At 37.4% G+C, this 27,008-nt stretch overlaps 2 protein-coding genes across 11 annotated transcripts in view; one reads left to right on the top strand and one right to left on the bottom strand.

The window, feature by feature from the left end:
• Positions 1-27,008, bottom strand: part of CEP85L (centrosomal protein 85L) — a 134,808-nt gene that overhangs the window by 32,541 nt on the left and 75,259 nt on the right. The gene's annotated exons all lie outside the window — the stretch shown is intronic.
• Positions 10,481-25,922, top strand: PLN (phospholamban). Of its 6 annotated transcripts, none has more exons than XM_021540856.3 (4): positions 10,481-10,736; positions 14,994-15,028; positions 17,124-17,200; positions 17,597-17,891. In XM_021540856.3, exon 4 carries the CDS (start codon positions 17,717-17,719, stop codon positions 17,873-17,875), a length of 159 nt encoding a protein of 52 aa, XP_021396531.1. In that variant the 5' UTR covers positions 10,481-10,736; positions 14,994-15,028; positions 17,124-17,200; positions 17,597-17,716; the 3' UTR covers positions 17,876-17,891. The 6 variants fall into 6 exon arrangements, 2 of the variants coding, with proteins under 2 accessions (XP_021396531.1, XP_031360246.1); XR_002466371.3 differs by lacking the exon at positions 17,597-17,891 and adding an exon at positions 22,880-25,922 and having other exon boundaries at positions 10,492-10,736; XR_013339726.1 differs by lacking the exons at positions 14,994-15,028; positions 17,597-17,891 and adding an exon at positions 22,880-25,922.

The raw sequence follows: 27,008 nt of genomic DNA, 5'->3' as shown, positions 1-27,008 counted from the left end.
AATATCACAAAGGCTGAAGAGACATTAAATCAGACAGCAAGTACCTTGTTTCCTAGGTTGATAGTCCATGTAAACTAAGGTTGATGGAATGAAAATTGAGATATGACAATCTGCAATAAGACTATCAGGAGAAAACAAACAAATAAAAACCAGCAAACAACAAAAAAATCTATCAAACCAACTAATGAGATGGAGAAAAGTAGCAAAAGCATACCACAAACAACTGAGAAAAGATCCGAATTTTAAGATTTTAGAATCTGCACTGGATGAAGTTTAGGAATTAAAGGGCAAGCCAGTCATTATTTGATGACACATCAGGACCTCCTTTGAGTTAGGATTAAATTATGCATTCATGTGACCGCCTACACACTGACTACACCATGCCCTGGGCAGAATAATCACAGTTAGGCACCAACCTCATCAACAAAAATTCAAGAATCAAAATTAATTTTAAAAGGCATCAGTCACCTCAAAGATATATACCCAGAGCTGAACTGCATGGATGAAGTGGTGTATGACTGTTGTATGACTTTTTAAAGCTTTTCCAACAAAAACTAAAAAGGCTAATGCTATTTACAGACACCACCACTATCATCATAAACTTTGAGAAAGTGGAAATCTTTCAAAATAGGGAAGAATAACAGCAACAACATTCACACACCTCCTAAAGACAGCACTCCCTTTAGTCATTACACTTTTACTAACACATTTGGTTCAAACTTCCTTCACAAATGAAATCCCCATTTCACGCAGGGCAACACACTTAATTCAGACTTTACTCATATAAGCCTGGGAGCAATCTGATGGTCCTGCAATTTACTGTTATTCGTATATTTACTTCTTTCCCAGCATTGTTTATACTGCAGCTGAGGCTTCTGAACTTCATCAAGGTCAGGTCTGATAATCACAACAAGGGAGGAAGACATGATCCCTTGGCACAACACCTTACAAATTAATTAAGAGCAAAGCATAGCAAGTACACGGTTGCTGGGATACGACAAGAGATGGGAGAAAACAAAAGCTAAGGTCAGGTAGCTATTCACCATGGGGAAAAAAAAATTTAAATACATAAAAAACAAGCAGAGATTTTTTACTGATGGCATAGTTACAGGGTTTTGATAGCAACCACATGGTCACTTAAATGTGGCATAAATGTACACTGCTATCAAAGGGAGGGAGCCTGTTCTCCTGCCTCTTCTTACCACTTCAAACATTCATACCTTTCAGCTCCCTCCCGACAGCCCCAGTCCTACACTCTTCCCCCCCATCCCACACACATGAAGGTTATTTGCATCCTGGTCAGGCTCTTATCAGATTCATTGCACTGAAGGCCATGTGAGATCTAGCACTGGCACACACTCTCTTAAGTGGGAAAGCAGTGTACAAGACAACACATTTTGCAGTGGCACAGCTTTGTGCTGGATTAGTATGAACACGACCACAAGCTGAATTATCTCAACTACAGGCACTGCCAAACCCTTCCAAAGTATCAGTGTATAGACTGAGTATTTTCTAAGCTTCTGAAAAAAAATCATTATGCAGTTGCTATGACATTGTTAAGTTACTGGCCAAGACCTGGAGTTTAGATAAGCAATCAGTTCAAGAAAAGGAACTTGCACATGAAGATGGCATAACAGAATAAAACCAAAAGCCTCCTGTACTTTATTTTCAAAATAATCCTCCCTGTGTTGGCTCTACAAATTATGACAGCACACATAGGACCAGCAGCACACTCCTAGCCTACAGTCAGCGACTGCACGTGTGCTCAGAATCTGCATTCAGCAGGGGATCCTGAATCAAGCAGAAATATAGCAGGAGATTTGCAAGGGAAGGGAACTGGAATTCTTGTTACTGCGTAATTGGCAAGGTTTTGTTCCTTCAAGCATCCCTGATGGTATTATGCAAAAGCCTCCAATGACAAAGAAGTCAATATATTAACTCTGAAAAGAGTTTGCATGATCCCTAGGGATGCACATTGTCAGGGCAAAGACAAGGGCAGTCTATTAGAAGAGGCTGCAGCCACTCAGCAGTCTTCCCTGACTTTCCTGACTCCCCATCTCTGTCCCCTAAGCTACTTCGTTCCCGAAGGGTGAAACCAACCCTCCGAGAGCTGCACACAGGATAATGATGCACCTTCTTCTGCTTATCTTCCCTTGAACAACCACACTTCGCTAGCTTTTATGTGTTGTTATAACATTCCTTCATCCACCATGTAACACCAATATTATTTTTGTCATAAATCCTTTCCATTTATATTCTGGCAAATGTTATGAACACAAAACACTTCTAGGTGCCACTTAATATGACGTTAAAAGCAACAGTGCCTGGAATTTTCCACTGATAACAACTGAGTCTTTCCTAAGTATAGAAGCACTTGTTTTATTAAGTGTACATTTTATCTTCCCACTGCATTGAAATTCAAATGTTCTTTACTATAAAAAAAATTTTAAACATCTGGAGATGAAAGGGAGCTTCCACAAGAACAACTCTCCCCCCCACCCCCCCACCACCGCCCCAACTTTTAGTTGATGTTTCACTGTTAAATTCATTATTTCTTTTTGTTTCTTATTCCGTCCTGGAAAGCAAAGTGACTATAGTTATTCAAAACGACCATTGTTTTATGTGCTTAATAAATACAGGACATGTTATTCACTCCAAAAACTTATGAACTGTGCAAGTAAGACAGAATTAGTTTAGAAAAAACGAATAGTTGGCAAAAAACAGTCATTAAGTACATGTAAAATCGACATCCTCAACCAAGTTCTGATTGTTTATAAAAACCTTTAAGTTAGATGTACACTGCTAATACTTACAAATACCAGTTTACTGAATGCCAGTCTTGGTTGCTCATTGATTACTTACTATGCCTGCTCATGGCTAAAGTGGATGCAAAAAGTGACCTAGAAAGCAATCAAAAAAGCATCTGTTTCTTGTCAGCCTGTACAAACTTTGCAAGGATGAGCAGAGCTGGCCATCAATCTTCCACAGAAACTAACAGGAGTCTTCCCATAACAAGAAGGTAACAAAAAGAGGAAGAGCAACTTGTGTGGATATTAGAAGAAAAAACCAACAACCCATACTTACGCAGTAATTGGAGAAGAAAACTTAGAAAAACCTTATAAGCACAGAGCAACAAATTCTATTAATGAAACATACAAACATAGTGAAAGAGAGGGAAGCCACTATGAATTTAATGTGAAGCTGCAGCATACATTTGGGGAAACTGATGCTCTGCAATTTCTTTATCAAGGGTCTTGATTTTTCAAATGGAAGTTGTGGAGATTCTGTGAAGGGTGTTGGCCCCTAACCAGAAAACTGAGCCTCTCCTTTCCTGCATTCCACTTGTTTTAGATTTCCAGGACTTTGCAAGAAACATGAGCCCTATGTGTAATACTCAGCACAATTAATTGAAGTTTAAAATAAACAAAAAAATCCCACGAAAATAAAGCAGAAACATTCAGAATATTTATATTAGAACAAATCCAAGTATTCCCACAAACACAAGAAAGTACATTTTATTTAAAAATAATAATCCAGAACTGATCTCTATGAGCACTTGCAGAAAGAATGGAGTAAAATGACTGGAACTCGTGCACTTCAAGTTTTGCACATGCAACTTCTGCACATTATAGCTGATGGGGAATGAATAATTAGATAATACACTCTTTTCCACTTCCCTTTAGGTTGATAACCAAAATTATTAGCAGTAACAGACATCCCCTCACACACACACACCTTTGTTATTTTCCAACTCTTATTACCACAAATATAGATTTAAAAAAAAAGGAAAAAAAGACAAGGATACTCTATAAACAGTGGCAAGTGGGGGATTTAGTAAAGCTGCCTTAGTGGGGTTTGGAAGACCAAACTGAGTTCTCTACTAGAACAGTCTCAAGCACAGTTAATAAGATCTGTGGCCATCAGAGCACTGTGCAATGTGATTACAGTATTCATTTACATTTATTAGTGACTACTTTGAAAAACTTCCATGGATGGGAAAATTAGAGGCATACTCATGTTTTCTGTCTCAACTCCAGGAATTCTTCCCAAACAGAACTAGCTGTTTCAGCCAGCAAACCAAGCAGAACAGCACATGGACCTACTGTGAAGATTAAATTGCTTCAAGCAGGGATTCTACCACCATCCCTGTACATGATCACACATACGATATATAATCATGTAGACATTTCAGTCACTTGCCCCAGAATTTTGAAAAATAAAAAAAAGGGAATTTTATATGTATTTTTTTTAACTCACAAGGAGACATCATGTACTTGCATGACTCTCTGAATTTTAGATGCATTTACAGAGGCTCTGCACCTCTGGCAAATCAGATCCTGGAATCTGAAAAGTCAGACATTTGAAAATCCAAGCCTGAAGCTTCTGCATCACTGATAAACAGAAGGAATGTTGTTAATTTAACACCGGACTGTGTGTGAAAGCAGCAACCACACAACCATGGAAGGTAGTCACATAACTTGTGTGTGGAGTAAGTGACGGATATTTGAACTGTTTGGCTTCAATCCAGATTGAACCTTTTCCACTTGAGCTTATGAGGGGTACTTGAAACACACTTGTCTCTAGCAAAAGCAGCAGTATGATGTAAGGGTGCATCCAAACATCCGTGTCAGTGTGTGAAGGTGTTTTCCTTCCTTACAAGATAAACTCAGGGGAGTCCCAGCACCTTCTTTATATAGGCAGAAAAGGTAGAAGTTCACACTAAAAAAATAAATACTACTTTCATCACCAGCAATTAGTACTTGTCACTTGTAGGTCTCCAAGTTTCTTAAAAAGAAACTAGACTTACTCTCCTTCTACACAGAGGAAACTAAGACAAGTACAAAGACAATAGGTCTCTTCAAAGAGCACCAAAACACAGCAGATTCTCTAGTGAGGAAGCCATTTTGTAAGCAAAATACTGGTTTTAACAGACACAAATGAGACTATCTCTGCCTAAAGAAAAACAAATATATGTTGATTGAAGGAGGCTCATTTAGAAGGTGGGAAAATTCATGTTTCAGAATGAACTACCTTTGTTTTAATTTCTAATTCACAGAGATGTCAATAATAATATTATACTAAGTCCTCACATAACCAGTTGATACAGAGGACTGTATTTCAAAACTGCAGAACCAATTAATTTTCAGTAAAGGCCACAAAAGGAGGAAAAAAGCAAATAGTTTCTTCTATAAGAATGGAGTCATAAAAGCAGGAAAAAAAAGCTCTCCTCATCACCTCAGTGGTAAGGAAGCTACAGACAAAACAATCTGTGACACTACACTTTACAAAGCTTCCATGCTCCAGTGACTGACAACAGAACTTCCAAAAGAAAGTAACTGCCTGAAACAGAATACATAATCAGAAGATATCTTCAAGACCAGGAAATTTCTTCTTGCTACTCAGAACTAGTCTGAACCAAAGAGTAAAGTCATGTTTTTATCTGGCATATTCTGCAACAGAATAAAGAAAAATATAAAGTTTTGTACCTCACATTCTCAGGTAATGAAATTCAGGATCCTAATTTTCTGGGGGGCTTTTTTGTAGAATGTTTTTTTTCCCTGTTTTAGCTATGAATTTCATGAAACAAAGGTATGAAGCAACAGACAGCTGACATTCACCATGGAAATTAGTCTTATAGTCACTCAAGAGAGGGAAGGGGAAGAAAAGCCTCAAACTTCAGAGCAATGAACAGAAGAAGTGAAGAAATGACACACACCATTCTGTAACACCAAGCAAGAGAAAGAAAGGTGTCACTGGCTCCCACTTCTCAAAGTAGGGTCATGTGAAAATTAGCCTGAAAACTCTTTAAAAGCCTGATTCATGCCATCTCTGTCACGGAGATGGCAACGAGAGATCCCTGTTGAGGCCACTGGCCTACCTGCTACCCCTCCACACTACCTGAGGGTGATCACTACAATAATTTGCACAACAGATCTTTCAACTTCTAAATGATGCCAAAACATTCATCATTTGGGCAATATTTATGCATTTCTGTAAGGACAACGTTCAGCTGAAGATAGGTAGCAGCAAAAGCTAAAGCCCAATCATTTCTCCTCAATTCTGCAGTTACACTTTCAAGTGGAGATAATCCAGCACCACCACCTGGCAACTGAAACGTGGTCTTTATCTCTCCTTCATGTGCCTTTGTCCCGCTGCTCATCTATCACTCACAACATGTCAAATAACACAACTAATCTCTGTGCTTCCCAGAACAGTTTATCTGAAAGACACTCAACACAGTTTCTTAGCTATAAGGATCTCGACACACCACCTAAAGCACATTGTTCAGCTTAATCAATTGAGGACACCAGTAAGCACTAAAATACAGCTTTCCCAGGCATTTCATAGAAATGAAGAACCTTCCCTGTAACAAAGACCATTGAATTTCCTATCCTGTCTCATGTTGCTATTTTAAAGACATCTGGCATCATTGAAGATAATTGCTACTAGTAAATTATTTGACCTTCATTAACCTAGTAAAAAGGTAAACTTCATCACTGTGAAAACCACCAAGTATTTACAAGAACACAGCTTTTTATGCTGTCAATGTTTTGTTACACAGGTCAAGTCTATGCTAATTGTATTGTTCCGCACAAAATAAGTGCTTCCTAACAGGTTTTGGGAAGAGGAAGGACACAGCCAATTTTCAGAGCAAGAGCCAGGCAAAACTTCTTTTTTCCCTTCTTTTCTAACACTGGGTCAAAGCACCAAAGACAAAAAACAGGCGTGACACACTTGTGAGATCTACTTTAATAGTTTAAGGTTTGTGCCAGTAACAGCAGCTGAAAGGAAAACATTCAAGATGACCTTAAAAAAATGTCTTTGGTCAGTAACAAATAAGATGGCTAGTACTAACAGAGCATTCACCATTCCCAAAAAGAGAAGTATTTCAGACCAAATTTTCTACTAATTTATTTTGTACTTTTTTCTTAATCACTTTGCAGTAGTATGCTTTACAAGCTGCTGCCTCAAAAAGTAATTTCATCTTGTCTGTAAAGAAGGAAAAAATGTGAAAATCAAACTAATTTAATGTCAATCCAATGGTTAGGAAAAGTAAATACGTCTTGTCCCAGAGGAAAATAGCATGATGCAAAGCCTAGATTTCTCAGCAAAGCTGTTTCCTATAACACTAACAAAGACCATAAGTCTTGTTACACAAAAGCAGGAACATCTGCAGCCTCAGAAAAGCAACTTCCTCCACATGAATCCAGAAGATAGATATTGAGACTACAGATGTGAGTGAGATTCACTGAGGTCAGATAATCATTAAAGGAAGCATCAGGTAAAATACAGAAGCAAACAGGTCGTAAGAGTATCAAATTGAAGTAAAAAACCTCAAATGCATTTAGGAAGTTATTATCTCTCAATTGATTAGGCTGTCACCCTATCTGGTGTGATTATGGAATGCTATTCACATCAGCACTGAAAATACTGATATTTCTGTACTTTTGAAGGAGGGAAGAACTCATGTTTCCCTTTAGGGTGTATTAGGCTTGCGGCACAAATGTAACAGAAGGATACATTAGTTGGGTCCTTTCTCTTTAGAGAACAGTAAGAAGGGACCTGTAAGTCACATCTGCTAATACCTGGATGGCTACAAGCAATTACCCATCACAGAATCAGGCCAGAAAACTACTGGTTACAAAAAGGAAAGATCTCATTTTAGGGTTCAGCTTCAATACCAAACTCTGCTACTCTGTCCCACATACACACAAATTAATGCACATTCGTGGGAGCATTCACTTCTTCCTTCTGTGTGTTTTTTGTTACTGTTAAACCAAATGTGCCAACACAAGACCTTCTTCTGTATGATATCAGAGGCACTTTTGCAGTGCGTGAGCAAACTGCAGCAGCAGCATGAAAAATCTCACGAACTGGAGTATTCAGACTTGCTGCTGAATTTATTTACCTGTATATTATAAACAAATGGACTTGGGTTGCAGTCCATTTCTATAAAGAGTCATGATCATCATTATCATATCAGCACACCAGACAGTGACACCTCAAACTCTTTACAGATTATACAGGTGGCCAGTGTCTACAGCTGGAATTTTGAAAACTAGCACAAGAAAGGTAAAAATAATCCAGGAAATTATTACCAATGTGAATAGAAGTTTTACAATTATTATTTCAATAAAGGAGCTCATATGCTGAAGTACAACACATCTCTTTTTAGACATTATCCCAAGTATTAACCAGATCTCTAAATAACTTCTGAGAAGAAACATGTTCTAGTGGTAGATTCCTAATCCTCCTGGAGAAAGTCCAGATCATCTCCATTTAAGGTCAAGCAGGCAACAGCTGCATATTTTTGTTCCCCAGAACAAAACACAGCAGACCAAAACCTTCAACACAGATTGCTTTTTTAAAGCTTTTCCTTTCTCATATCCACGGGTGTCTGGACCTGTTCACCCAAGACTAAACGAAAACAGTACAGTGATGTACTCATATATTGTGTCCGTACTTGTCAGACTTGACATGTCCCATAAGCAGTACTTTGGCATCTCCTCAGAGCTCCACCAAAACATCCATGAGTTACATGAGAGAATACAACTAACCTGAACTAGAAAAATGTTCTTGAGAGAATGTTCTTAAACAAGCTTGTATTTAGAGAAACAACATTAATACAAGATCTACAACACTCATGTGGTCGGAACTTGTAGATGTTATTGTTATTTGGCAAATACATTTCCCATCTTAAGATTTTTATCTGAGTTGACATTTAGAGAAGATATGTATTATGTTTCTCATGAAATACTAGCATTTTTTCAGTGCTATAATTTGCACATTCAACTATCACTCTTTAAAATGGAGACCATGCTATGACTGTGTCAGCAGCTCACAAAAAAACCCGAATTCTCTTAAGGTATCTCAACTCATTTCTAAAAAGCTCCAATTAATTAACAAAAAGAGTCAAGAATTTGGGGTAGTGTAACTAAATAACATGATAACTTTTCACCAATTGGGTAAAAAAAAATGGCACTGCAGCTGTTGCAGTGGTGGGATTGGACTTCATAACAAAATACAGGGGGTGAATTTCAATAGCACAAGTTTCATAAAAAAGCAAACAATCCAATGCTAGCACTTTTCTTGGACAATAAAAACATGAAACTTCCCTCATAAAAAAGCCAAATACAGTTTGCTTGACTGTGAGAAATTTATAACATTAATAATGCTATTATAAGTAAATTATGAAACACTTTGCACCAGTAAAGAATCATCACTCCTCACTGTGAAGATACTCAACTTTCAACTCAAATATGTGACCCTGGACTTCCTGGGTTTGATACTATAGGAAAGGAGGCATATTTTATGATACTAAAACCAAGTTGTTAACCTCAACTTTGATATAACCAATTTGCAGAAGAGCTAAACCATATTTACAAAAATAAAAGCAGGGCTCAATTTGAGACGGGGTTGTACATCATTCCCAAAGTCCTTCTGTCTCTGGTTTGAATGATTTATCACAGCAGGGCTTCCAGGGAACAAAAAACCCAAACTAAACTAAAAAATCCACCCTGTCTGGGCTCCTGCTTAAACTCAAGCACTCATCTATGCTAAACAATTATTGTCAAAACTGAATCTGTAGGTGTTCAGAGTTTGGCTGAGCTTCTGTAATTTTGCCTGCAATTTCCAAATCAGGGAAAGGCACATGCTGTCAGTTGTATCCACACAGAAAGCCTGATGCTGGATGCTCTCACTTGATAGCTTAATCCTTTTGCATCCAGTAAATCCTTCACTTCCCCAACACACAAAACTGCTCTGTGTATGCATTATGTTGTCACTTCTCAACACAGGAAAATATATGTAAGATAACCTGTAAGTAGCATCAAGCTGCTACCCCTATCCAAACAAGAGAAAGGATTCTCAAAAAATGTACTTAAATAGTTTCTAGCCACAGAAAATGGGAGGGGAAGAAAAATTGTGGAAGTGTGCTTTAAAGGAAAGATAAATACTTCAAAATATATAGTAATGATATATTTCAGAGATGAACTTACATATGTCAAATTTGGAAAAAAATAGCCTCTAATCCACACATTAGTGTTTGGAATAGACTTGAAATACAGAAAAGTTATTTCAGTTTAAGCACCATGAGAAGAAAGATTATCTTAGAAAGCATTCATCATACACTATAAACTGAATACCACGTATGTAACAGAATTATCAAAACCATATATATTGAAAGTGTAGTTTAAAAAATACCTTGGACAGAAGAAAACCATTCCAAGTCAAACACCCATAAGAAATGTGTCAGCCCTCACTATTTAGGTTTTTCTATAAAGAAGAAACATTGCTGTAGCAAAAGTAACACATCCAAAGCAGCTCCCTGAGTAAGTTCCCATTTAAAAAAAGGCAGGGTGTCAGGGAGCAGCTCCCTTTGCTACCCTACTGAAGCAGGCAGCCTCCCAGATTCCCTCATCCTGTGATTGAGCAGGTGGTCTCCCGGGCACACAGCTCCTTTCACAAAAGGAAAGGTGCTGCCCATGTACGTTACTGCTGGGAACAAGTTTGGAGCAGTCACTGCCTGTGTCAGAAGGCAAATGGGACCAATCAACTTGTGAGCTGCTGAGTGAAACCGTGAGTCCTGCCTCTGAAACTTTTGTTATTTTTTCCCCTCAGCCTACTTCAATTGTTTCCACAACTTGGTCACAGACTCAGAAAAGTTGCCAGAGATCTACAGGCACGTCCCACAGCCCGGAGCAAGCTCCTCTGTGCTTCACTAAGTCACACCAGGGGTAAGGAACCTCTCTTCTGTGTAATCTTTTAAATCTTGCAGGAAGGCACACTGTAGCTGTACTTTTCTACAAAAAACTCCTCTACTCAAATTAGCAGCTGGTTTTAACTGTTTATCAAAGCTATGGAAATGTAGGTATTATAGCTCTGAGTCAAAGATATACTGCTGTGTGGGGAGCCTTTCAGCAACAGTAAAGGCAACATAATTTCCTATATCTTTATAGGACACTGGTTGTCCTTGGGTAGATGATTTATACAGGTGGTATTGCACAAGAAGGTGAGAAGGTTTCTTCATGTTTCTCACACCTTTGTCTTTCCTTTTAAATTTAATACCTTTTGCATGTTTTTTTTTTCTTTTGTCTGTTTGTTCTTGGTTTTTAATCCAAAAATCTACAAAGAGAATAATTTTCTTAATGTTTTGTAGAGGCATTCTTTTCCCCAAAGCTGCCTATTCACAGACCAACATGGGTAAAGAAGCTCTTTCATCATTAACACTGTAGAACATTTTTCTGATCTAACATACTGAGAGAGCAAACCTTTTTTTGCTGTATGATAAGAAATTACCCTTAATTTAAAAATTTAAGTGATTTATAACACTACTAGAACTGAAATTGTACCATGTTCCTCTAAGTGCAGTTCAAGCTACTGAATCCATGTAGTGCTTTGACATCCATTAAAATTTTATTTTCTCCTGTTGTTCATTGTAACTAACACAACATGTGTCCTAGATTGTTTCTAATAACTGAGAAATAATTCAGGATTTGTAACATCATGAACTGAATTTCAAATGCAGAAAGAACCTACTTATTTCTAAGGGAAGCACAGACATATTATACAATGAAATACAATCCCAGCTATAAAATCACTGAAATAACATGCATCTCAGAGAAACATGTCACGTAGAGAACATTCAATATTTACATATATAAATATTTTAAAAATAAATACGATTCTTGAATATAGATGTCTCTAACATACTTATGCTCCTTACAATCTTGTTCCGCCCTTTCATCAATTGACACCTTGCTACTTATATCTACATATGGTTATAGAAGAGACAAACCTAATATAGACTTGTAATTTTGTGAGGTGTGTTTTCCCTGTTAGTGAACAGATACGCCTAATTCCTTTTCCTATTAGTAACTGGCAGGCATCAGGCAAAGCTACATCCAGGTGCTTGGTTTTGTGCTTGGCAGCCTTGTGCCAGTTTTGAATATTCAAGTGAGAGAAATATCTGGACATGTTGTTACTCCTAAGGCAAACAGTCTGGTACAGAGCTCTCTAGAAGCTGTTTTCAGTAGGCAGAAGCAGCACTTCAGACTGCCCAGTGCCTACAAAGAGCAAGAAAATTCTCAGACAGATTTCTTTCAAGGCTGAAATTATATATAAAATGTATTTTCAAGTGAAGAGAGGAGTTAAAGTATATTCTATCACCCAGAGAATGTTTCTATTCTATCACAAATATTGCATATGCAGACCTTTAAAAACAGAGACAGAGACTGAACATACATACACACAGACACTTAAATGCTGTAGGCAGCTCTTCACTGGAAGCTGGAATGCATCCCATAGCTACGGCAGGTTAGCTGCCTCATCATCTCAATTTTATCCGGTTAGAGTTCAGTAATTTAATGTAGATGAGACAGTGGCTCAGCTGTTAAATTAAATTTTAAAATTTCACACTTATAACATCACATGTCACAGACATCCAAACCCTGAGAAACAACCTACAGTCATGACAAAGGCATGTGCTACAGGACAGGTGATAAGTATTACAAAGCAACATGAAATTAGGCATTTAATTTACAGCAGGCAATTTTCTGCCTTTTGTTTTTGCTACTCATTTGTCAAGACAACAGTGCAACTGTTATTTAAGAGAGATTCAGATTCATGTATTACCACATTTTTATTTTTAAAAGCTGCATTTATTTCTCATCTTCTGAGTAAGTTAGTTCCTCCATACAAAAGGAAACTCACTGAAATAATTAGTTTGTAACTGGCAGCATAAAGGTGATTTTCACTGCTTTTTCAGACCATCAGCAAACAAAATGTATAGGCTACATGTACAGAACTACAACAGCAACTTTTTGTTTGCTTTAAGAATAATTTTATTTAGGAATAGAAAAGTACCCCAGCTGGAGATATAAAAGAATCCCACAGGGAAGTAAGGGTCCGTTCCCTAAAACTACAAGATACTTTAGAACTGAAGATTGCTTTTGCTTTCTGGAGATTGAAAAAAAGACAAAACAGGACCTTCCTGGCATCAAGTAACTTCTCAGAAGTTGAATTTATCTATTATATCCTTCTCAATCAATGCCATATCATTGTTTCCTGATATGTTAGACGGTTAAAAACAAAACTTTGAACAGCCCTTTCCACTTCTACCTTTTATACCTGCTAGACATATTTACATTTTTTTCTTTAATTCAAATTGCATTTAGACTATTTCCTATTAAAGGGACATTATGAACCACCATAGCTAAAACTCAACATGAAACAACTTGTTAGGTAATCAGTGAACACAGCAGAGGATGGAGTTAATTTTCTAAAATAAATTTACTATGTAAAAGGCAGATCACATCAACAGACTGGAACTGGTATACAGTTATTTTATGTCTTATTTTGATGAGGGGAACCCATGAGTATGGAAACTGAAGAACCTGCCCAAGATCCCACTGCATGATCCTGCAGCAGTTGCAGGGAATTTAACCAACTTAAAAACTAGCCCAAAGCACTGGTTCCTAGGCTACTCTAATGGACCAGCCACACATATAAGTCAGTTAGCCACAAAATATGCAGATAAAGTTCAACCCAAAATGATGTTTTTTGAACTTTATCTGCATAAAAAGGTGTGTTGAACTATTCATCAGTGTAATTTCTTGTCACTTACACTGTTCATATTCTCATAGACTGGAAATACAAGTAGAGGCTCTTACTATTGGTCTTGTGTCTTAGAACACCAAAAACATCAAAGCTACGCAGAAGGAAGATGGTAGAAACAATGAATTTGTAAGGGAGGGAAAAATATAATCTCAAGTGTTAGTCTTCCCCTATGCTCTCTGAAACACACATGACACATCAGCACAAAACAAACAAAAGGTAAAGAGAAAGATAAAATGAGTTTGTTTTTCCTGCTACCAGCACTTCTCAAACTACAAGCCGAATTGTTGCTTCTTTCCCCATCCCAAGGAAATGTTGTCTTCGTATGACTAAAAAATGATATTATATGCCACAAGTCAGTGCCTAAATCTTCAATCAATATAACTTTATAGTACTTTTTCAATCACTATGTTCATGCTGAACACAATGATGGAAAGTAGTACTCAACCTTTACATAGTACTCAACCTTTTAGTACTAACCTTACTAAGAGGTTAGTAAAACTTCTTTTTCAGTGGATAGAATAAGTGCATTACTGGGGTTTTGGGACATCTCATTGTAAAAATCTATGCAATAGACTTAAGCAAAAGGGACTTTAACAGCCCCTTAGTGCTTCACTTGGTCATGTAGAACTGCAAGAATTCAAGTAAGCCAAACTTTTTCTATTCCACTGATATCACTGCTGCATTTAGTGAACATATGACGGAAAACAGGCCGTGGCATTTCCAAGGGAGCCAAATTTATCCCGTGTGACTGCAAAGGAGTCAATGCAGTTGCACCAGGAATGACCATAGCCCACAGTTTTCACTTTGGTCACATACCCTCTCTCATTGTGAAGGGCACCTAGGAACAAAGATAAAAATAACCTAATACAAATCAGGGAAACAGTCACATGTAAGTGAGGTGGGAAGCAATATTTGTGATCAGTGACTCATTGTGAAGTATGGGGCATAGGGAATTCCCTGCATAGTAACATACAAGGTCAGCCACCAGACGTCTTCTTGCAGATTCACTCTGCCTAAGACAAGCCTTGCACATCCATTAACAGCACCGATAAAACAAAACTGCACAGCAGTGCAGCCAACTGCTCCTCTTGTGTGATGCTGTCTTGTCACACAAGTCACACTTTGTGACTTCTAAAAAATATCAAATATCATTTGCCCTTTTGTGGCACTTTTTTTTCCAAGATGTAGTGTGTGCATGCACCATTCTTCTTTATATTGGCCTAAAACACCAAGGACTGAACAGAAGAGAACAGCTACTATTTGTGACAATGACCAGTCTTTGTTTTTGTGTAGTTATTTTCCAAGCTGTCCCTTTTGACCTTGATAGCCGTATGCAGCTGTGTTAGTGAATCTGTTTCTCTTCCTGCACACTTTAGGTGGGTGACAGTGCCATGGAGGATTAACACACAAGGTATGTGTTTATTAGTTGAACTACAACACTTGTAAAGACAAACTCGTTGAAATACAGACACAGAATTGGCTTCCTCTGCTTACAAGAAAACTTACACCACAGATAGGAGCAGGAGGTTAAACAACAGATAGATTATGTTGATAGATGATGAATACATGTTTCAAAAACTGCCTAAACCATACCAGCTATTAAATCAAGAAACTCATTCTATTTCGTCCTCTCCTCATCCCTTCTCTACAATGTCTTCTAGCTGTATGATGTATAGAGATTTTAACTTATGCTACATTCCTCTTTTAAAGATTCTTTTGTATCCCCTTCTGGTTACGTATGTCCAAATATCTATTTTGGCCTTGCATCTGTGATGCCTGACCAGATAATACTGCTTTTTATGGAAGCATTTCAGAGCCCCAGGGCCTTGCCCCTTGAGTCATGCAAGGGAAACATACACAGCAACACTGCAGTGCAGGTGCCAGCATGAGTGCAGTTACACCTAATGCAGTAGGGTTGCATTAGCTTCTAATGAAACAGAATATATATTTATTCTGTATGTACACAGGGATACGATGATGTTCCAATCCTTCTGTGGGCCCCAAGGAAAAAAAAAACAAAAACAATTAGGAAAGATAAATGTTGCTGCAGCAGGTCACACACAGCCCAAAGACCAAAAAATGACACTGAAAAAATGACATAAAATTCCGTGATGAAGTCATCCACAGAAAATGCTGTTCTCTGGGCAGTATATATCACAGAAGCTGGTTACACAAACTCCCTTCTATCCATGTAAATCCGTTTGTGGTTCATCTACTGGGACTTGTCTGCAAGAAGATAAACGGTCTAATGCACTCCAGCCTGTACTGGGCTGGGAGAATGAATGTACATTCAGCTAAGAGACTAGAATTCTTGTGCATGTCTTGCTTTTGCACTTGAGACAGACTGTGACTAGCAAAGAGCTAAGCAGAATATACTTGGCAAGCATTTTAACTGCTTAAATAGATGAAAGCAGGCACAGCAAAAAGTCAAACAAAGATGAAAAACTGTAGTCAAGTACAAGAGTATGTTCTGGAGTATGTTTTTTTCGCAATAAAGTTAAGATCAACTACGGTTTAAAAAATCATAACAAAATCTGAAGTTTAGTTTGAGAAGGAGATGTCATCATATGGAATCCTCTAAGGATATTTAAGGGTATTAAAATAACCATGTGCAATCTGATTGCTTTTGAAAGTCTGTCTTAAATACCAACATGACCACTGAAAACACATGCATTCTGTTCATACAGTAACATTTGACTCTACAGCCCAACGTGGGGAGATTAAAAAAAAAAAAAAAGAGTCTGAAAGGCACTTTTGTTTCCTTTTAAGGTTTTTCTATTTTAGCCACATATAAAGACAAACTCATGGGCAAAGTATCTCTGATTCAGTCGGAATCATATGTAATTTGGGTAGCAAACATCTAAGCAATTGTTTTCCTCTATGTGGCATACATAATTATTTCATTTATTTCCAAGACAAAAAAAAAAAAAAAGTAGTGACAAGGAGAGGCCTTTTGTGAAATATATGAACACAATATAAATTTATAACATGTTTAGGGGTAAGTGCAGCTTTAGGAACAAAGTTTGACAGATCATCATTATTTTAAAAACCAAGTTTTCACATTGTGACAGCACCTACATTCAGAATCCAACTCACCGTGAGCTAAACAAGCATATACCAAAGCCAGCTTCTTGCCATGGAAGGTTTGCACAGGTAGGTTTTACATTTCAATTACTTATTTGGAGTTTTAAAGCAACCGATACCCTCTCCTTCCATCTGCCACTAAAAGGGAGGAAAAATACACTTTAAATGCAACACTCAAAAGATGAAGTTGTATAAATTCTGTTTTATTCCTCACAGCAGTCCTCTGCCTTTGCACCCACGTTTGTAATGCATTGTCTGTCCTACATGCACAAAAAAAGAATTAGTCCTTACTTTGTCTTGTCTGTTGAGAACTATGTTACTAAAATTCCCTACAGCAGTGATGCATTAGGTTTTAATTGCTCACATAAAGAATTTTTCTTGGAATGGAAATAATTAAACAATAATTTTTTCCTCTCTTCCAGCAAAAGGTACTGGTAAATCAGATTATCTGCCCTGTCAGTACCAGCCAGCAGGACTATCCAGATCTCCTAGCTGAAAGGTCTGTGACCCTACTCTTATCATCAAGCCTTCACAAGTGCTTGAACAAATAAAGCAGAGAGGTGTGTGTGGAAAGGCAATCAGCCACAGCCTTTAGAGACTGTGTGAGATAGAGAGCTTAGGATCTAAAGCAATAATCTGGGCAAAGCCCAGATACCTATAATTTCCATAGTGCGCTTACTCAACACTGCTAAGAAGCAGGTGCTCAGTAGCCTTCAGGAGAAGCATAATACAGCACAAATCTGAACTTAAAACTCCAAAATTTTAAAATCACATTTTAACCTAAAACCACTGTTTTAAAGCTCTAAAAAATCTGAAACAAACATTGTTTTTACAATCTCTATTTACACTCAAAAACACTTCTGCACTTCTAATTCTCTGCTTTCCTGCTTTCCAGCTCTGCAAACGCTGTCTAAAACAAAGAGAAGATATTAGGCACTTTGCACTGTTCCTGACCACTGCTCTTCTTTCCTGCACTCCTAAAACTGTGATTTGTGCCCTCTGCTTTCTTGTTGCCATGGAGAAGGTCCAACACATGACCCGCTCTGCACTGAGGAGAGCCTCAACTATTGAGGTCAACCCACAAGCACGCCAAAGGCTCCAAGAGCTCTTTGTGAATTTCTGCCTGATTCTAATTTGCCTCTTGCTGATCTGTATCATTGTGATGCTACTCTGAAATTCCAGCACTCCTCTGCCCTGTTCTCTAGCAAAGTCACCCCAGGGGGAAGAGAGACCTACACATGCAGCTCCCAGTGCAAGGATCCTCATGTGACAGGGGCTAGCACTTGGACTAGAGAGTGTGCCAACCAGTGCTCTGTTATCTTACTGCCCACTACATGTATTAAAAACACATTTTCTGTGCAGAACAGTGTTTAGAGCCTATAGTTACCAAGTTGTGCATGACTCGATTTGTCCGTCTGAATCAAGATACGTCTTTACTATGTGGGGTAAAGTATCAGTAAATCAGATTATCTGCTCTGATCAGTAACTGCCAGCAGCTAGCAAATTCAAAGTTTTAGTCATATAAACACCACCATCACTTTCTGGGGGGCTAAGTGTTTTTAAGTTTCTCTGAAAATCTTTAAGCCCTTGGAAGCGTTCCAAATTTGGACCATGCCCACCCAAAGAACAGCTTACAGGTACACAGCCCTCAATACATCCTGGGAAACATTTTTCTGCTCTGCTTAGTTGAAGATGCTGCATACCTGTGAATTCTGTGAATTATCATTTGAAGGCATTCAAACTGATTCTGTGTTTTTCAAAAGAATATGAGAATGAACTAAAAATCTCTTCCAACTCAAAAAGGAAAAACTAGTTAATATGTTTTTCTCCCTATTTAAGTGATCTTATACACGTGACATCTGGAAAGACTTCATTATGTTTTGCAGAAAAAAATTGCCACTACCATAACTGAAATAACAAAATTTTGTTTTCCACACTCATTTGACTGACATGACAACTGGCACAACTCAGATTCTCAGAGGTCTCAACGTTGGCCTTTAGACAACTTAATTAAGGCCTGCTCTAATTTATGTAATGATTTGCTTTGCTTAAAACTACAAAAACCTCATAACTTGCCAATGTCACATGAGGTGGCTTACACCTAATATGGCAAAGAAAAAAGTCTTGGTCACCATTACTGTTGTGACTGAAGTGCACCATAGAAATATAAGTAACATCCCCATCTTCAGCTGTAATTCCTGCTAGAAAACACGCAAGTACTTTCCTAAAATAAATGACAAATAAAAAAGTTCATTGCAAATAATTATTCACAGAGAGGAAAGCACTGCAGAAATATCTTTTCAACATGTAAACCACAGGCTATACACTTAAAAGATAACAATTCTGCTCCAGAAATTGTGAGTAACAAGATGACTTTCAACCCTACTAACCCTATTACATGCTGCTGGTAATAAGCAAAATTCCTAGAAATTCATTGCACTTTTCAGATTTAAAGATAGCTCAAGAATTAACAGACAGAAGTAAAACAGATATCCATTTTTAAAAGATATATTCTTCTATTCCATTCTATGTAAACATTCTTGCTGATGAATACAGAAAATTGAAACAAGTTTATCTTGTATTCTGCCTTTAAGACTTAATATTTCATTAGAAGTTGACAATTAACAGCTGATCAGGAAGGGAAGAAATCTTTGAAAAAACTCTCTATTCAATGGAATGCAAGCAAATCCAGTGGTGAATTTCCTACCTGGTGAGTAGGTACATTAAGACCAGACTCTGAATTAAGGTTACCCACTAGAGGAAATTAAGATAGCTACTTGTATGAGCATTAGGGCAAGCACTGGTGAGACTGGCAACACACCTTCACACTTGCAAGTTAGTATATGAGCAGTACTGATTTGAACTGTCAGTGAAAATCTCAATTTCCATTTCATGAATTCTGACTTCTCTCACAAACACATGAGATTTTAGCAAGTGTATTTCCCCTTTTAATCCTTCTTTTATTCTATTTTCAAATCTGTATTTTTGTGATGGATAGAGTTTCTAGCTTTAGTTTGCTTTGGATGTGTTTCAAGAGACTTCAACTGAAAATAGATAACAGTTTTACAGTACTGAAAACTTGCTGAAGAAAGAAATGTTAAGAGTAAAGCATCAGCACTACATTCTGAGGACATGTTTGGGTTATAGGTTTCACAGGCAATAGTATAAAGGAGTCAGAGACCATCCAACTTCCTCTTATGTACCTGAAAACCCATAACTTATTTTAAAACAATAACCAAACAAGAACAAAACCAAGTTCTCAATAAACTGGAAGCCTTACTGCTATTTTACAGCAATGCAGATGTATTGCATATACTGTATGGTTCATTTGTGTCTTAGGCTTCTGTTGATCAAGAAATCTGTTACTATCCTCGATATCACCAATTGTCAACTGAACCCAGAAGTTTAAAAAAACCCCTTTTGTACATAATACAATCTTCTATGTAGATTTATACAAGCTTTAAAAATAATATCTCCAGTATTTTTATTTAATAAAAAGACTGCTTGAAAAATATTAATGCATAAAACATATCCAATTGTTTGGAAAGAAGCATTCAATCTATTACTTATTAAAGTTATGTGAAAAGAAGCTAGTCATCACACAGCTTTCTAATTCTCTAAATCTCTATTTATTCTGTTTCAGTTTTCAAGAGTAATCTTGACTATTTTGCAATGTCCAGGTCACTTACATATATACCTGATTCCCACTCAGTATCTAGTGCTTTTAACTATTCCTAGTTAATTTTCTGCAAATGTAATCAAAAAGTGTGCCACTTTTATGAGTCATAATAAAAATTGCAAACACATACAGCACATAGCTTGGATTAAGGTTTTATTTCTCTGCTCCACTCCACCCAAGTCTAAATCTTTTTCCTAAGGTCATTTTACACACCAATAGTGAATAAAGACAGATAAACAGGCAACAATCTGGTATTACTCTTCCTCAAAAAAAAAACAAACAACCAACTTCCATGACAATTTCATACTGGGAAAGAGCTGAATCAGGAACCATAATATCCTGGTTTTAAAGATGTGTTTCCTCAGTCAGTTCCTCAGCAAAAAAATGATGTAACAATTGATTTAATAATTGAACAATTTATATTATTCTCTATGTGAAAACATGACACATTTAAAAATTGAAACGTTGCTCTGACCAAAACTAGTTAGAAGGTGTTTTATAAGGCAGCAGATACTTGCATTTCTTTAATAACTGTTCTACATCAATTTAGCAACAACTTCCCTTCCTGGCAGAACTGAACCACTCATTGGACAGACAAGAGTAAAACAGCCTTAAACAAAATTATTCACTACATGCACAAAATGTTTGTCACCCCCCCCCACCCCCCAAAAATTTTTATGCACATTTTGGTACAACTACACCAATGGCTGATGGCATAACTAGGCCAGTGGTATCGTGGGATGCATTAGGAAGAGCATTCCCAGCAGGTCAAGGGAGATGATCCTGCCCCTCTACTCCACCCTAGTGAGGCTGGAGTGTTGTGGCCATTTCTGGGCTCCTCAGTACAAGGGAGACACAGAGCTCCTCTAGCAGGTCCAGCAGAGAATGACAAAGATCAATCATTAAGGCACTGGAGTACTTCTGTTAAGAGGAAAGTCTGAGGGAGCTGGGCCTGTTCAGCCTCCAGAAGAAGTGACTGAGAGAGGGGACCTTATAAATTTCTGTCATAAAGGGGTGCTAAGAGGATGAAGCCAGGCTCTGCTGGGTGGTGCCAAGCAACAGGACAAGAGGCAATGGGCAGAAACTGATGCATAGGAAGTTCCATGTGGATGTGAGGAAGAACTTCTCTACTATACAGGTGACTGTGCACTGGAACAAGTTGCTCAGAGATGCTGTGGAGTCTCCCTCATGGGAGATGTTCAGACACCAGCTGGAGACAATCCTGTGCCATGTGCTCTAGGATGACTCTGCTTGAGCAGCAAGATGGAAGTCCCCTCCAACCTTATCCTTTCTGGGATACACACCAAACACTAATCATAAAAAATGTACACACTTTTTAAATGTATCTTGTAACATACTTTAACTATATTCTCTCTGCCAAAAATAGAGCAGAGTAATTGATAATTGAACACATTCATTTAGAGAGTGTTCGTTCCCATTTATATTTGGAAGCATATAAACACACTATAGATTACAGACCAGATACCTGTATTTGTATGGCTATTAATAAATAGTGCCTAGGAGAATACAACTGGATATTTTTTTTTTGTGAAATCCTGCAAGATCCAGAGATGTCTTATTTAACAACAAATGTAATCCTTTTTTTTTTTAGCTTTGACCTCCATGATAAAAAGCGGAGGAAAAAAGAAGAAAAAAACAAACCAAAACCCAGAACATATTTATAAGGATTCTTTTAAAAATTGATGCTACCCTCAATAAGAACCCTGGTAATTTAAATTAATTAACACAGACCCTATATTTACTGTAGTAATTTCTAATCAATTGCTTTATAAGCTTTTTTTTAAGGCAAAATTATGCCAGAAGTTACACCTTTGTATAAAATGTAAAACTATAAAACACTGCCCTCTTGTGATCTTCCCTGAAAATGTAGCTAATTATTAAAAGTAAGTTTTGGCAACTGTTGGCAGTATTGGGGTTGAGTGGGTTTATATGTTCCTTTCACTTATGCATAGATATATTTCTATAAATAAACCCCAATTTTAAAGTTATTAATGCTATCTTAAAATAAGTAATTGTGTATGTGCTATTAAAAGCACTAAGGACACATCCTCTGCCAGTTCAATCCAGATTCTTGGTAAGGCATTTGCAAGACTGCAACGGACCTTACAAAGCACACTGCCAGCTAAATATGACTGCAGTGTGTGATGCCAAACCCTGGAAGGGTAGGAAATAATTCTATTAACAGATAGACATTTTGCCCAGATAAGAAAGCTGGGGGCAGAAAGGTGTTTCAACCATAGAGGTATTTTAGAAATAAAGTGCCAGTCTATTGCTGAAAGAGACCAAGTCTCGAGACCGTTCACTCTTTTGAAAATTCAATGGGCCTGAGAAGTACCATACACACTAATAAAGTCAATGAAGAGCCAACCTGTATAAGAAAATACAAATCCTTCCTCCAACTATTAGTTTTTCAGAATTTCTTCAGTACTAGAATGAAAATTATCAATAATCTTTATTTTATTTCATTTTATTTTTAAGGTATTTGGGAAAAAAGGCTTGTAGAAGTATCCAGAATACTTTTCCAGAAAAAAAACCCGAACAACTAGCTATTGTAAGCATACATTTTTTTCTTAAGTGGACGAAACTAAAAACCAGGGAAAGAGTTGTGGACACAATGCAATTTATGTGAACCTACGTGGTTTAGTACTGAAGGAGCAACCCTAAGCCACAATTAAGAGTCTGCTGCAGGCACAAGAGGGCAGATTGATACACATTATGGATCTGGCCAACAACAGAGGTCTCAACCTGCTACTTAACTTTCTGCTCATTGTCTTGGTCCTAGTGCTTGCATTTATCCTTGTGAAGCTGATATGAACCTCTGCAAGGCTCTGCTTCCTTCTCAGATTTTGCCCTGTGGATTTTGCAACGATAATGTAGACTACCTGAATGTAAGTATGTGAAGACTGCAGAGGCTGAAATATCCAACAGTTACAGAGAACGTGTTCATACCACAAATTTATCAGAAAGCAATCCTAAGAGCTGTGTACAAGCTATGCAGCTGCAATAGAGTGAAGAAAGCACCTACGGCCTTCGTTGAGTACCTGAAGAAACCCAAGAATGCATCAGCAGCTACTGTAGTTTCTCACTGATACAGCTGACTGTTATTTAAAGACCTACAAATTATTTGCAAGTATTCAAAGAACATAATGTCTGCAGAAAGGGGACAGCAGAAATCAAATTTTTAAAATGGGATTTCTCTGGTATTTCCATATACTTTATGGGAAATGACAGCAGGAGGGCAAACCAAAATGCCAGCTTTGAGCTGACAGCACACATTAAATTACCTGTGGAAAGAAAAGCACAGCTGCTGTAAATGGAAACAAAAATATCCCTGAAAAGCAGCTTGCAGTAGCAGAGATGGGGATAAGTGAAGGTCAAATATGAAAATATTATTATTATTATTTAGACCTTTTTTGACCACCTGTGGTTCACTGTAACATCATAAAAGCAAGAAGCCTTCTGTTATCCATCATATCAAAAGAAGCAGCTGTCAAAACAACTGAAAAACAAAGGACCATTACCCAGGGTTATAACTCTGGCCAGGAAACCCTTAGCAGCAGCACACACACCAACAGTAGGCACAGCTGCACAAACCCAAGATGCACTGCAACCTCAGTAAGAGGATTTACCACTTATGCACAGGTCAAGTGAGCAGTGTGGGAGCCCTCCAGCCGTATTTGACAGACCACTTGCTACTTGCCAGTGCAATCATCAGTCCATAGCCTATCCTCACCTCTCAGCATGCATCAAAAACTTCTTACAGGACCTTCTTTTGTGGCTCTATACAGGGTGATGTACTTTTCCCACAGGGTCCTGGGAAGGACACTGACCAACAAGAGCATGCTTCTGTTAGAATGATTTTCCAGAAGGCAGAGCTAAAAACATAAGAAGTGCTGGGAAACAAGTGGACCAGAAGCAGCTTTCATACATTGCACTGGAGCCAAACAACTTTCTCTTAGCATCTCACTTTCCCAAGTGAAACACAGGAACCAACCACAGGAATCACCAAGTGTGCACCAAAAATATATATTATACAGTAAATTTATTGCCATAGATATTCATATTAACACATTTGCAAAAGAGGCAGATGTTGTTTCAAGGATGGGGGAAGCCCCAGCTCCAGCTTCCTATTGCAAACAGCACATCCCTGATTCAGCACATATATTGCTGAGTGCTAAGTGTATTATAGAGCTGATCTATTTATGTTCATAGAACTTCCATATGATCACTACTGTTATTCAGTTATCTGCAGGAGACTCATCTAAACTGGATCTATGAACAGACTTTCACAGGAAAAGGCAGTATGCCCAGCAAACCCGAAAGGAAGTCCTGCCATTAATAAGCATCCACATTCCACTCTATGCTACCTGCTCCACAGCTTACAGAGCATTAGTGTGCTGGTTTATCTGGAATAAAGTTAATTTTCTTCATGCCATAGTAGTTAGGATGGGTCTATGGATTGGTATAAGTACAAGTGTAGCTACTACAAAGGAAATTGTCTCTGCTCCAGCCAAACCAGCACAATGGCCTAGAGCAGCACAGATAGTTAAAATGAAAGCTTTTTTTCTCACTTGCTCTGAAATATGTGCAACAACCACTTGAAATGGCTTCTGCAAACTACATACCCATAGTTTTTTGAAGTTTATTGTTATAGCAATATGAATTCCAATCTGTTTGCATTTAAAGCAGAAAAATTTGCACAGCTACATCACAATAAGCAGTTCTTTATAATCTTGAAAGATTCTGCTTAAAAAAAAATCTCTAAATTTAAATACCAGATATATGTGGTAATGGTTACATAGTTTTGTATTACTTAGAAGAATTCCTGCTCATGCTTGACAAAGATGGTTCAAAGCACACCAAAAACACTGAAACAAAAAGCAAACCCACTCTAGCCCAAAGCAAAATAAGAACAGTTTTCCCAATAAAATGGTTATTCACTGACATACTGTTTGGGATTATTCAAAATTTATTGTCTATATGACCTTCTCTATATTCAGAAATTTCCAGATCTTAGGGAAACCACTGTGACACCAGTTGGCCCTGACAAAACAGTAAGATCAACTATTCCTTTTTAATAAATTGAGGAAGATGAGCCTGCTGCCAACAACGAGCATGTATTCCCAGATTAAAAATTACATACCAAGGAAGTCTGTGAGAAACTTTGCCATCAGAGTGTGGAGAAACAATCCCCAGATACAATCCCAGTAGCCTCCTCTCAGCCAGCAACGAACTGACAGAATCCTCAACAAATGCTGAAATACACTGCTGAAACTGAAACATGCATTTTCCAGAGATGACATATAAAGCTGGCAAAGTTAGCAGTTAACCAACCAACGCCAAGGCTTTTTTTGCAATCAAGAATAGTCCAAGTTTAGTTTTCCGATCATTTACTAGCACTCCAGACTGAAACCTACAAGTACCTTATAATGAATGGAATCCCATTTGCTGGGCTACCAACTCCACAGCAAAATGAACAGACCATAAAAGCTTAGTTATGGCTCACAGTAAAGGAGTTCACTCTGCTAGCTAAAAGTGATAATCTCTCACGTTAAGTTTTCTATCCCTGAAAAGTTTCATCAAAACGTGATCTAGGAAAAATGCTGATATTAATAATTTTAATTTTCTGATCTGACAGGATTGTAAAAAAACCCTACCTTTAAGTTGACATTTAAGAATAAAATCTTCTGTGGTAACGATGTCATCTCAGAAATCTTATGGCTTTTCTTTCAATTAAGGCTTTACAGCTTTGTTTACCAATGTTTAGATATGCACGCAGCTTACTTACTTCCTTTTCTGCTTTGGAACGAAAATTGTTCTAATAATTCAAAACTTCTCATTGCATTAAAACTTAATTTCCAGCAACTTTTATATACATGGTATGATCAAGCTGTTGTCTTCGTCATTATAAAAAACCACACTAAACCTGGTACATTGAAGGGAAAAGCTTCACTTAAGTAATTTCCACTTATTATCGCTGCAATATTCTGACACAATTTAGCACACCATGAAGAAATCATACATATGTTCTGTACACTGGAATAAAGAGATTCATACTTACTTACAGTAGTATTACTTACAGTGATACTTACAACACTGTACAAAATTAATACGTAGATATGCAATCTTCTGAAGCTTTCCTTATTATTATATAATCTCCAACAACTTTAAATGCATGCTTTCATTTTAAATCTAATTTTTGGACTAGCACACAGCATGTACCCACATGCCTTCAGATAATATGATATATAATAGGATCAGACCTTAAGAAATGCCACTGCTTGAAAACATAGAGCTTTTTAATTTACATTTTATGGCCTCCAAGTTCAGTAAATGGGAAATGCTGTGGTGTGTTTTATAAGCATATTTTTCTCTTAATACAGTCCTTATCACACATTTTGTTATTCAAAGATCAGCTGTATATTGAAAACAATTAAATAATTAAGTGTATAGTGAAATATAAATTCTGTTTTCATTAACGCAATATTTCTTTGTTTCAGTGTATGAACTGAACTCCATAAACTGAAGAACTGTTAAAATCTGTTCCTAAGAAATGCGTAGGAGAATGTTTATTTTTAAAAAGCATACATTCAATAACTCACATTAG

The sequence above is a fragment of the Lonchura striata genome, chromosome 3, assembly GCF_046129695.1.
Source record: "Lonchura striata isolate bLonStr1 chromosome 3, bLonStr1.mat, whole genome shotgun sequence".
Taxonomy (NCBI): domain Eukaryota; kingdom Metazoa; phylum Chordata; class Aves; order Passeriformes; family Estrildidae; genus Lonchura; species Lonchura striata.
Note: the sequence above shows the minus strand (reverse complement) of the source record. Positions and strands in the feature narration are given on the sequence as shown.